Consider the following 12,790-nt stretch of genomic DNA (forward strand, 5'->3'; position numbering starts at 1 on the left):
CATAATGCATTTAAACAATTTGAGTTGAAGAAACAGAACAATAAAAGAATTATATCCTGCAATCAACAGACACATTTGTCCAATCCCAAGCAAAATCAAAATCATCATTGTCCTCATTGTGACTTCATAGCAAAGTCCATACCTGGACTCAAATTACATTCATGCATCCATTGTGAATAAATGCAGCTTCTTTAGTTTTTTAATCCTTTTTTTTTTAAATCTTCTTTCTAAAACTCATTTGTCAAAATTGTCAGAGGTGACTTTATCAGTTGAGCACTGGGGGGGTCTCAATCCTCCCCAAAATTTCTGACCTTGTGCCAAAGTTTGAAACCATTATTATTATTATTATTATGAAGGCAGTGAGCTGGCAGGCTTGTTAGCATGCCAGGAAAAATGCTTAGTAGCATTTCCTTCAGTTTTACATCCTGGGTTCAATCAAATTCCACCGAGGTCAACTTTGCCTTTCATCCTTTCAGGGTTGATAAAATAAGTACCAGTTAAGCATTAGAGTTAATGTAATCAACATATCCCTTCCCCTTTCAGGGTTGATAAAACATTAACAGGAACAAGTTATTACTACTATTGCTACTGCTACTACTGCTGCTATGGTTAAGACAAAACATATCCCTTCCCTTTTCAGGTTGATAAAATAAGTACCAGTAATCTGAATGCTGAAGGGTTAAAGTCCATCATTACTAATCCACTACTACTGCCAAACTGTTAAGATAACTACTACTGGAAAAGAACACACATCTGCTAAGAATTGAACAACTCAAATCCATCATAGTCCATTTTGTTACCATGTCACATTTTCTGACACCTAAGGCCATCAAATGCCTTCATGTCACTATCAGAGAATGATCAAGTGCCATTTTCACTGCTAGGTTGTCAGTCATGATACCTTTTCTAATTTACTTACAAGCTGCTCTTCTAATCTGGGATTTGAACTTTGAATGCTCTTGAAGCAGCTATCTGATAGAATCATAAGCACACCAGGCAAAATGCTTAGTGGCATTTTGGCTGTCTTTGTGTTCTGAGTTCAAATTCTGCTGAGGTTGATGTTGGCTTTCATTCTTTCAGGGTCAATAAAATAAGTACCAGTCAAGCACTGGAGTCGATGCAATTGACTTTCTCCTCCTCTTGAAAACTGATAGCCCTGTGCTAAAATTTGGGACCATTATCTCTAGTGCTCTTAATTGCCCTATGTTATTTTCAGGCATAATGTATTTATATGCTGTTCCTCTTTTAAGATGGTAGGGTGTAATCTGAAGGTGATTTAGCTTATAAGTTACATGAAGCAGCAGTAGCAGTAGTCCTCCTGCTGGTAGTGGTGGTGGTAGTGGCAACAAGTTTTGCTTTAATTTGTTAATCCAAATAGGTTATGCAATATCTGTACTGTCTACAAGTGTCAACATTGACTGTAGTTCTTGTTGAAGTTGTTTATTGTTGTTGTTAACACAATAGGTTTTCTTAGAATTTCTCCTACAACAATTCCCGATATATTGCAATGTAAACCAATTAAACACATGTCTATAATACAGTGTCTCTGCTATTTATAACAAGGTCTATACACGAACTAATGAATGAGAGAGCCTCCATATGGTCACTGGCACGCTGTCAGTTACGATGACACAGGTTCCAGCTGATCCAATCAATGGAACAGCCTGCTCTTGAAATTAACGTGCAAGTGGCTGAGCACTCCACAGACACATAAACCCTTCATGTAGTTCACAAAGAGATTCAGCATGACACAATGTGACATGGCCAGCCTTTTGAATTACAGGTACACCTCATTTTTGCCAGCTGGAGCAATGTGAAATAAAGTGTCTTGCTCAAGGTCACAATGCACAGCCAGGAATTGAACTCACGATCATACAATTGTGAGTAGATTACCTCAAACACTAAGCCACGTGCCTTCATGGTCACTAGAACTGCTAGAAATAGAAGCCAAATTACTTTAAGCATATATTACACAGTTTTGAATGGGATAAATGGATACACTGGATAATGTAGTCTGAGACAGTGCCAATTAATTGTGTCAAGCATAAATCTTTCTCTCCAGACATTCCATAATTGATTATACCAATAAGTTATTAATCCTATTAATTGTTGGATGAAAAGAAAAATGGAGTTGTAATGTATATATATTCTAATCTCTGGGCATTGTTAATTAAAAAACTTTTTCAAAAAATGAAACCTAGCTTTGATTCAGACTTGGCACAGCAACTAATAATTATTAGTTGACCTAACGATAATAGTTAAAGCTAATCTCTCTCAGGCCCAGTGTTGTGTGAAATCAGCCGTAACCAAACCATATCATGTCACACTCAAGTTATGCATTCATAATTTGTTTTACATTTTTAATAGTTTACTAATTGCTATAATTTAAACATTCTTTCACATATTAATAACAAAACTAAATGACATTTCCAGAACCAGTTTTCCTCTCTGGAGCCAGAATATAAAACTGAACAATTATCTACCCTCTTCAAGACGCAGGTGTAATCCTCATTAGCAAACAACTTATATAGTAAACTGACTATTTCAATAAATTGAAATACCTACTTACCATATAACATTTATGGCTGAGTACTTCACAAACGTGTCTTTTTGTAACCATTAGGTAAATTGAGTGTCATAATTGAAAATGAGCGCAGAGAAATAATTGAAAGAAACCAGTATCCATGTTTTCAAACAACATGGATAAGTACAGGTATATCAAACACCATATAACATAAATTTTTGATTTATTAAAATTATCTCCACAGGTGCAGGCATGTTTGTGTGATAAGAAACTTGCTTCCCAGCCACACGATTCCAGGTTCAGTCCCACTGCATGCCACCTTGGGCAAATGTCTTCTGCTATGGTCTTACACTGACCAAAGCCTTGCGAGTGGATTTAGTAGGTGGAAACTGAAAGAAGCCCATCCTATATATATATATGTATATGTATCTATGTGTGTGTGTCTTTGTGTTTGTCCTCCACCACTGCTGGACAACTGGTGTTGGTGTGTTTATGTCCCTGTAACTAAGCCGTTTGGTAAAAGAGATTGATAGAATAAGTACTAGGTTTAAAAAAAAGTCCTGGGGTCGACTTCTCCGACTACAACTCTTCAAGGCAGAGCTCCAGCATGGCTGTAGTCTAATGACTGAGACAAGTAAAAGAATCCGGAGGATGCTATCAAATGGCAATGAAAACTAGTTCCACACGAAAAGGGAGTGATAATCTAATCTCAGGAATCAAGAATTCTTCAAAGTTGAGAAGCCATTAAAGAAAAGGACAAGCTTATTTTCTGGAGCTAAGAGGACAGTCATTTATGCATTTTTCTAGCTCAATAGCTGTTATCAGCACAGCAATTGCCCAACCATATCTCTTGGTGCTTTAAACTACAGCTAGTCCTTCCAATGGTTTTCTAGTTTCTGCCAATTCAATTTCACTTCACAAGGCTTCAGTCTGGTAGCACAATGAACACTTCATTCAACCACATCTATATCCCTATATCTATCACACACAGACACACTCTCTCTCTCTCATGCACCACATCACAAAATAATTTTAATGTGGAGCTGATTATATAAACTCTATTTCCTTCATTTATGTGATATTTGATTTTTAAAAATTTAGTCTGTTAAGGAAGGGCAATGGTTATAACCTTTAAAGGCCATCTCAAGCTGGAAATGCTGTACGTTGGTGGTATTATTCTGAGAAAAATGTAGGCATGGAAAGAATTCCTAAAAGTTGCACTTTTAATCATTTAATATGTAATCCTTTAGCATTCAGCTTATTCTCTCAATTGTAATGCTTATTTATTGTTTTGAATTTATCATGTATTATCTCATGGCTTCAAGATTTTGATAATTAATTTAAGGATAACAATTAAGAAAAAAAAACGAAAGGCTAAAACGAAAGCAAAAACTCAAAACAAAAACAAAACGAATAATTTTAGACACACGCGTAACAATTAAATTAATTTAACAATTAAGAAAAAAGAAACGAAAGGCTAAAATTTAGGGTGAGGGTTAGTGACAGGATGTTGTCTCAGTTTTAGGCACAGCAAATGATTTTAGCTCAATAGAGGCCATAGGATTGGTTAAAATTCGAAAAATTAAACTACGTTAAACTTTAAAATTACAATTTTCTCAAGAAAGCCAAGAGAAAAATTTTTTTTATTTTGACACATTCTACCAGTATACGAAGTTTAAAAGTGTTTAGTTAATTAGAAATTGTGTTGAAAACTGCCGTTCAAAAGGAAAAGATCCCTGTTTTCTCTTAAAGGGTACATGATCAAGAAACGAGTGCCTTCCTATTTCAGTATTTACAACAGTAGATAATCTGTATATTATGATATAGTTTCATTTTTTAATATTTCATTTTATTAACATATAAAGCGCGATAGGCGACGACCGTGGACATTAGGCACAGGTCAACAGGCGACGATCGTGGCCCAGATAGATGCATTTGATTTAGGGGCGTTTGTTGAAATGTCAGTCAAAAAATAGTTCAACTAATGTCTTTTCAGATGATGTAAAACTTGCCACATTATATACTAAGAAGATATTTAAACTATTTTTTGTTTTTTATGTGTGCATGGTAGTTGTCATTTTCATGAAATGTGCTCAGCAGTCCATGCTATGTGAGTGCAAATCCCAGCGCTTTATGGGTTAAAGCGGCGTGCTGAAGAATCTTTAGCACGCCGGGCTTAGCGGCACTTCGTCTGTATTTACGTTCTGAGTTCAAATTCCGCCGGAGTTGACTTTGACTTTCATCCTTTCGGGTCGATAAAATAAGTACCAGTTAAACACTGAGGATCGGTTTAATCGACTTAGCCTCTCCCCAAACCTGTTGGCCTTGTGCCATATATATATATATTATATATATATATATGTGTGTGTGTGTGTGCAGGTGGCACGTAAAAAGCACCCACTACACTTACGGAGTGGTTGGCGTTAGGAAGGGCATCCAGCTGTAGAAACATTGCTAGATAAGACTGGAGCCTGGTGTAGCCATCTGGCTTCCCAGATCCCCGGTCGAACCGTCCAACCCATGCTAGCTTTGAGAACGGACGTTAAACGATGATGATGATGATGATGATATATATATATATATAATTATTAGATAATTTTGGGGTTTTTTTCATAACGGTGAGAGTGGAAAAATTTGCAATCGAATCCCATCAATTATACAAATGTGAGGAGTGATTTTGGCGAAAATAAGATGCTCATCATATATGAAGTTTTGCATTATTTAAAAATGAATATTAATGATTTATCATAAGAGATAAAATTAAATTGAGAGTACTTTCTAATGTTTTTATAAGGTAAAATTAAGAGAAATTATTTCGTTTTATCTGGCATATAATCCCACAAGAAAAACAATTCCATTTAACTCAATGAAACATTCTAAAGGAAAACTTCTAAATCGAAAGTGAAAGAAATTCACAAATGATTAGTTGGAATTCTAAGAAAAGTTTCAAAGGTGAGCTGAAATTACTATCTTAAAACTTTTCCGTCGTTGTTACTCCCACATTAGCATTTGCTCGAGATAAACCTCGCAAATACTTGGAGACTAACTATGAGAAAAGTTAACGTAAAGGTTCGAGTCTGAACACGCTGTTTACCAACAGACCTGAAAGTTTTGGCCGCAAGGAACCTTACCTTCGTTACCCGTTAACTACACAAGATCAGAAGATGCAAGGCTTGTACAGAAGGAAAAAAAATGTTACCTTGGTTGTTGACAGTTAAGTAACAGACATGAATATTATTATCATATTTTATCTAAAATAATTTCGAAAAAAATCGATGGTCGGCGCTAAGATCCAACCGGATTCACAATCTTAAAAGTTTATCACCAATTCCTTTCTTTTGAAATATATCGAATAAGCTGTCTTATTTTACTTCCAAAAATTGCATTCTTTACTTATTATTGTGGTGCAGGTGTCTAATATGGGTTCTATCGATTTGTTGTCAACGAATTCTTCAGTTCTTCAAATTTTGAACTATCAAGACATTTACTTTTTTTTATCCTAAAGCTTTACTTTATAGAAACTCTCATCATAGTGTTTGTTGGATTTTGTTTTCAAACTAGAGTGTTTGAGTTACATTTGGCGAAAATTTTCGTAATAATGTATTTATTTTACCAAAATAAAATTCTTCTCTGGCCGCCAAACAATCTATATCAATCACATTATCCAACGTGCCCTTTTATAAAGCGGCAGAATGTAATTTGAAGTAGATTTGGATGTTTTAACAAGCTCTGCGACCACGATGAAGCTTTTTCGTCGCCCCCAAGTAAACAACACTCAAAGCTTCCCCCCGCTAACATTTTTACGATTCATTAAATTACTTCAAGCTAGGTATTCAACCATATCTTAGGGGATAAAATCTGCAGAGAGCGAACTAACAGATCAATACATATAAATAATTCACATGAAAATGAACAGTAACGAAGCCGGGTAAATGACAAAGTTCTTCACCTTCAAAGAAAGTGAGAGAAGATAGATAACAGCTTATATAATTTAAAGTGTATACTCTGAATAATCGAGCTAGAAGCCTATATAGTGAAGTTGTTCTCGATTGCTCATCAAAGTGTTACACCCGTCGTCAAAATAAAAATGTAAACAATTAGAGCTGCTTAACTCGAAGAATGATTAACGTGACAGAATCTCGACTTCTCGCTTTTAAATACTTCATCGTATAGTTTGGTAGAGAAAGTTGTTTATTATAAAGGGCAACGTGCCGCAAGAGAGAGACGAAGACTTAGATTTACAGATTTTTGGGACATCATAGCATTCATTCTCTTTCTCAAGAGCATTGGAGACGTTAGCTTAGAGGTTACGATAGGCAAACGAAACCGAATTAAGGGATCGGTTTTGATCAGACTTCTACGCAGCACGAAGAAAAAATTTTTAAAAAAATAATTAATTCTCACCATTGGTTTGAACCATATTGTCTGGTATGGTTTGTTTCGACAAGATCGCAATAATCTGGTAGCTTGGAAAGCTGATTTCGATTGATTTAGAGAATAAATAAGTTCAGAAGAAATACTCCAGTCGATGTGTGCCGAGCGAAATAATGCAGTGGCCATCTCTGTGGTGCGACACCGTTTGTTACCTCCCTTTGCTTCTCACACATTTAACGAGGGTCGCTTACAGTCATAAAAAAACATTGCTCTCGAAATACTATTCTAGTTTTCTTAGAAATAAAGAAATGTATCCGCATACAATTGCTTAGATATATATATATACATATATATATAAATAGCTAAAAAGATATAATATCATGGTTAAGAAAAAAATTATGAAAATTTTAAAGATTCGTGTTAAAGTTTATTTTCAATGATGTTACGACGATCTTCCTTGAAGACGAATTTTAAAGTGAAACTATTACAAGTTTGGATGTTTTTTGTTGGACGGCTCCGCTACGAAATAAGTCGACTTTTTTTTGCATTTTAATTAATCTTTCTAAGAAAGGATAAAGCTCATTTAGGTGAATGATTAAATACAGGAGTAAATTATTTCAGAAATGTTTGGATAAATGTTTATTTCACATTACAACACTGCTGACAAGGCGAGGCACTTTAAAGAAATCCCACCACACAATCCATCGACTGAGAAGGCGAGGGTTATATTGTCATTACGAAGCAACAAGATCCGCAACACCTCTGATCTGATCAATAGCCAGTATGAATTAACAACAGTTGGATTATTCCAGCCGACCCTGGCCAATTCAACATAGACATATTGTAATATTTTATTTGTTTAAAAACATCTCCATCGTGAGTTTTTTTTTTGTCTCTTTTTTTTTTTGTTCCCTAACCCAATCTCTATATCCGAATTTTATTTTATTAATATTGCTTAAACTATTCGAGAAAACTTGATTAAGTCCATTTATCAGGTTTGCTCAGATGCTTTGCGAAAGGACATGAGACAACATTCTTATTTGTGGAAGGACAATACTCATACATACTCATTGCGTAAATTTACTAAGGTTAACAATATCCTTTTACTAACCCATTTGAGTCTTATAGGACAGAACGTGTTAAGAAATGAGAGCTCGAACCAAAAGGACCACAACGCAGTCACCCTTCATTGAACCTTAGCAAAAGGATCGTCCGCTTTTTTCTTTCTTTTTCTTTTTCAGAAAAGTTTTGCGATAAAATCCTAAAGAAAATCCAGCACCTTGTCGTATATTGTTGTTTGTAGTACCAGACCAGTCTATGATCAGTATAGCTTACGGTCAATAACCTCACAACCAGGAAGCGAATTAAAGTAAATCAATAGGACTTGAGATTCTCAGGTAAACTCTGACAGTGGACCCTATCCTTCAATGTAACCGTTCACTATCTTCTCCACTCAGCCCTTTCTCATTGTAATCACAACAAGCAGCATTCTTCCTTATGATTAGGGTACGATTATATCTGGATTGAGAGTTATTTTAGAAAGAAAAAATTTGATATTTATTCAAAGTCACACTCTACCAACCAGTAAGGGCATACCTATATAAATGTGCCTCCCAGACCAATTTTGTTTCCTCATAACTTTTAGAAAAATGGATATTTCCCTTCATGAAATTTGGTACAAATACCTTACACACTGTATCGAAATTTCTTGTGAAAATGTTTTCAGAAGCCCGTTTCGGAAAATTTTTAAATTTTTGTCATAATTTAAAAAGGAAAGTGATTATTTTTAATAATTTTTTTTTTACATATACATAGGCGCAGGAGTGGCTGTGTGGCAAGTAGCTTGCTTACCAACCACATGGTTCTGGGTTCAGTCCCACTGCGTGGCACCTTGGGCAAGTGTCTTCTACTATATAGCCTCGGGCCGACCAAAGCCTCGTTAGTGGATTTGGTAGACGGAAACTGAAAGAAGCCCGTCGTATATATGTTTGTGTGACAACCGATGCTGGTGTGTTTACGTCCCCGTAACTTAGCGGTTCGGCAAAAGACCCCGATAGAATAAGTACTAGGCTTACAAAGAATAAGTCCTGGGGTCGATTTGCTCGACTAAAGGCGGTGCTTCAGCATGGCCGCAGTCAAATGACTGAAACAAGTAAAAGAGATACCTGTGGAGATTAAGATTATATCGGAATATAATGTAAAAAAAGAATGGTGGGCGAGCACACAATCTTCTTATCACATAACTACGCCTGCACCTATATCTTGAAATTTTGAAAAAAAATTATGTGATTGCGTGTCTGTATGTGTATGTTCGTGCCCACAATTTTCTTTTTTTTTTTTTTTTTAATTTTATATTCTTTTTACATATAATTGTAATCAACACCACCTGAAAAATATATGTAGAAAATTTCATTAAAAAATAAGATCTATTTTTCTGAAAGTTATGAAGAAACAAAGTCGTGGTGGCAGCACACTTGTATAGGTATGTTGGATAGTTACTACTGGAATAATTCCAATCATAGGTTTGTTGGATCAGCATTGACCCAAGATTAAATAATGAAAACTGGGCGATGATAGGCCTCACCATTGTAATTATATCTTGGAGAACGTTCGCCCATAACAGAGGAAAAACTACAAATACACTTTAGTTTTTATTCAGGACCACAGAATATTTTACCACCTTTACAACTATTAACCCTCTGTAATGTGAGACCCACTTTGATGTACTGCTCTTTTACCTGCTACACAGACATTCTACATTGCATCCAGAAGAGGACTACTTAATTCATTGGCATGAATCACACATTTACAAACTTCAGCCTCTGACCTACAGATATGTTGTTTCCTCATGCCTTTTTACAGTTACTGCAACTGCTTCTGCTCCTTGGAACTGCTTGGTCTCATACTGCCTCTAGCCGGGCAATCTGAATTTACTTGTCTTTTTTCCTCATCATCCATATTATATCCAGCCTCTCTAGACCTGCACAAATCACTACCATCAATGCTTTCTTCCTTGAACCCCCCCCCCCTCACCTGGAAATTCAGTCTCTGTACATGCCTTTCTTACAGTAAGTGACTTGCAGTAATTAATGTGGGATGTTAACAGTATCAGTCTGACTAGTCTGAGAGTCCTCCATCAGCTATGACCACAGCCTCGTTCTTGCAGAATAAAATAATTATTTCTAATTTTGAGCATAAAGCCAGCAGTTTTGAGGGGCTGGAAGTTGATTACATCTTCCTCAGTGTGTGACTAGTGGTGGAAGCACTCCGTCCGACGAGGGTTCCGGTTGATCCGAATCAACAGAACAGCCTGCTCGTGAAATTAACGTGTAAGTGGCTGAGCACTCCACAGACACGTGTACCCTTAACGTAGTTCTCGGGGATATTCAGAGTGACAAGGCCGGCCCTTTGAAATACAGGTACAACAGAAACAGGAAGTAAGAGTGAGAGAAAGTTGTGGTGAAAGAGTACAGCAGGGATCACCACCATCCCCTGCCAGAGCCTCGTGGAGCTTTAGGTGTTTTCGCTCAATAAACACTCACAACGCCCGGTCTGGGAATCGAAACCGCGATCCTGTGACCGCGAGTCCGCTGCCCTAATCACTGGGCCGTTGCGCCTCCACTTGACTAGTACTTATTTTATCAACCTCAAAAAGATAAAAAAGCGAAGTTGACCTTGATAATATTTGAACTCAGAATGTAAAGCTGGAAGAAATGCTGCTAAGCGTGTGTCAGGGTTGATTACCAGTTTAATTCTCTTCTCTGAATGTTTCTCCTATGTAAGGTCAGCATTGATAATACATTCAGTTATTTACTAATCTTGGTGCCATGTGGTGTTTTGAATTTTAAGTCACCATTAGTTAACTCCTGAGATCACTCTCTTTTACTCTTTTACTTGTTTCAGTCATTTGACTGCGGCCATGTTGGAGCACCGCCTTTAGTCAAGCAAATCGACCCCGGGACTTATTCTTTGTAAGCCCAGTACTTATTCTATCGGTCTCTTTTGCCGAACCGCTAAGTGACGGGGACGTAAACACACCAGCATCGGTTGTCAAGCAATTCTAGGGGGACAAACACACACACACAGACATACATATATATACATATATACGACAGGCTTCTTTCAGTTTCCGTCTACCAAATCCATTCACAAGGCATTGGTCGGCCCAGGGCTATAGCAGAAGACACTTGCCCAAGATGCCACGCAGTGGGACTGAACCCGGAACCATGTGGTTGGTTAGCAAGCTACTTACCACACAGCCACTCCTGTGCCTACTCTCTTTAACTTTGAAACACTTTCATATTTTGCATGACAAATGTTAAAAATTACCAAACAAATTTGGGCTCTCTTCTATATCTTTCTTTCTTTCTTCCCTGTTTGTAAGTTGGTTGTTTGAGGAGAAGCACTACCCAAGATCTTTGCAGGACTTGCAGACTGTTGAGATTGATATGCATTAGAGAATTTTACAGAAGCATATCATCTTATATCTGATGCTTGGCTTGTTTAGCTAGTGAGCCAAATCACCAAGGGTACCTTCTATATTGTTCTTTCCTGCAAAAATGTAAGGCCATTAATGTTTTTAAGGGTGGATACTAATTCAGTTGTTGGTACATTTTTGTCTCTCTATGTACACTTTAAATGTTATTTAGTCTCTTAGTCTTATGTATGGTTCTGCAAGTTTGGATTTTTATGAGGCAGCAAGCTTCCAGAATTATTAGCACACTGGACAAAATGCTTAGTGGCATTTCTTCTAACTCTTTATGGTCTGAGTTCAAATCCCACTGTGGTCAACTAAGAAAACAGTTTCAAAATTTGGCACAAGAACGACAATTTTAGAAGTTAGTTAATTACACAGCACACAGTACTCTCTTTTACTCTTTTACTTGTTTCAGTCATTTGACTGTGGCCATGCTGGAGCACCGCCTTTAGTCAAGCACATCGACCCCAGAACTTATTCTTTGTAAGCCTAGTACTTATTCTATCGGTCTCTTTTTGCTGAACCGCTAAGTTACGGGGATGTAAACACACCAGCATCGGTTATCAAGCGATGTTGGGGGGACAAAAAGACACAAACACACACACATATATATATATATATATATATACATATATACGACAGGCTTCTTTCAGTTTCCATCTACCAAATCCACTCACAAGGCTTTGGTCGGCCCGAGGCTATAGTAGAAGACACTTGCCCAAGGTGCCATGCAGTGGGACTGAACCCGGAACCATGTGGTTGGTAAGCAAGCTACTTACCACACAGCCACTCCTGCGCCTATCAGTACTTGACTGATACTTTATGCATTCCTTGAAACTGTTCTTTTAGTTAATTTTATGCAACAAGTGCTTTTTATCACAACTAAATCCCTACATTGATTCACCTGGTTTTTTTTTTTGTAAGTTTTCTATTGTATCATTGAGCACTTAGCCATAAAATCCTAATTTTCTTTGTATCTTTACACATAACAGTCTCTTACAAATCTCCATCAAAACACTGAACATTACCATGAAATTTATGTTGTTTCGCTAATTTATCATAAAAATTTTAACAGTGGTCACATGATCATAAAACAGTTATGTATTAGAGTTTAAACTCTAATTTCTAAATCAGAAATCTAGTGCTTCATTAATCTTCACCATTTTCTTTCATGGAAAATATACATTTTACATAGCAAAGACTCACAAATACTGGGTCTATTCATCAGAATGAAGAACAACTTTTATCTGAAACACCTATCTGCTGTTCTTATGCAAAGTTTGAACTCACTCTTTGTGGCAGTAGTCCTATAGTATACTCACACACACACAAGTACTAGAGAGCATTCAGGGAAAATCAAACACTTGTTCATTTGTCAACTGTGTCCCTCTCTCATACATTATGTGTTAATCCCA

General features: G+C 36.7%; 1 protein-coding gene across 1 annotated transcript in view; it reads right to left on the minus strand.

Annotated features, from left to right (window-relative positions):
* The window catches only part of LOC115220010 (ATP-binding cassette sub-family B member 7, mitochondrial), a 52,880-nt gene extending 45,769 nt beyond the window's left edge, over positions 1–7,111 (minus strand). Inside the window, exon 1 of the mRNA XM_029790311.2 lies at positions 6,929–7,111. Within this exon, the coding sequence (XP_029646171.1) occupies positions 6,929–7,084 (156 nt within the window). The 5' untranslated portion in view covers positions 7,085–7,111. The remainder of the gene's footprint in view (positions 1–6,928) is intronic.
* Positions 7,112–12,790: the final 5,679 nt, after the last annotated feature.

Source organism: Octopus sinensis, linkage group LG15, assembly GCF_006345805.1.
Source record: "Octopus sinensis linkage group LG15, ASM634580v1, whole genome shotgun sequence".
NCBI lineage: Eukaryota > Metazoa > Mollusca > Cephalopoda > Octopoda > Octopodidae > Octopus > Octopus sinensis.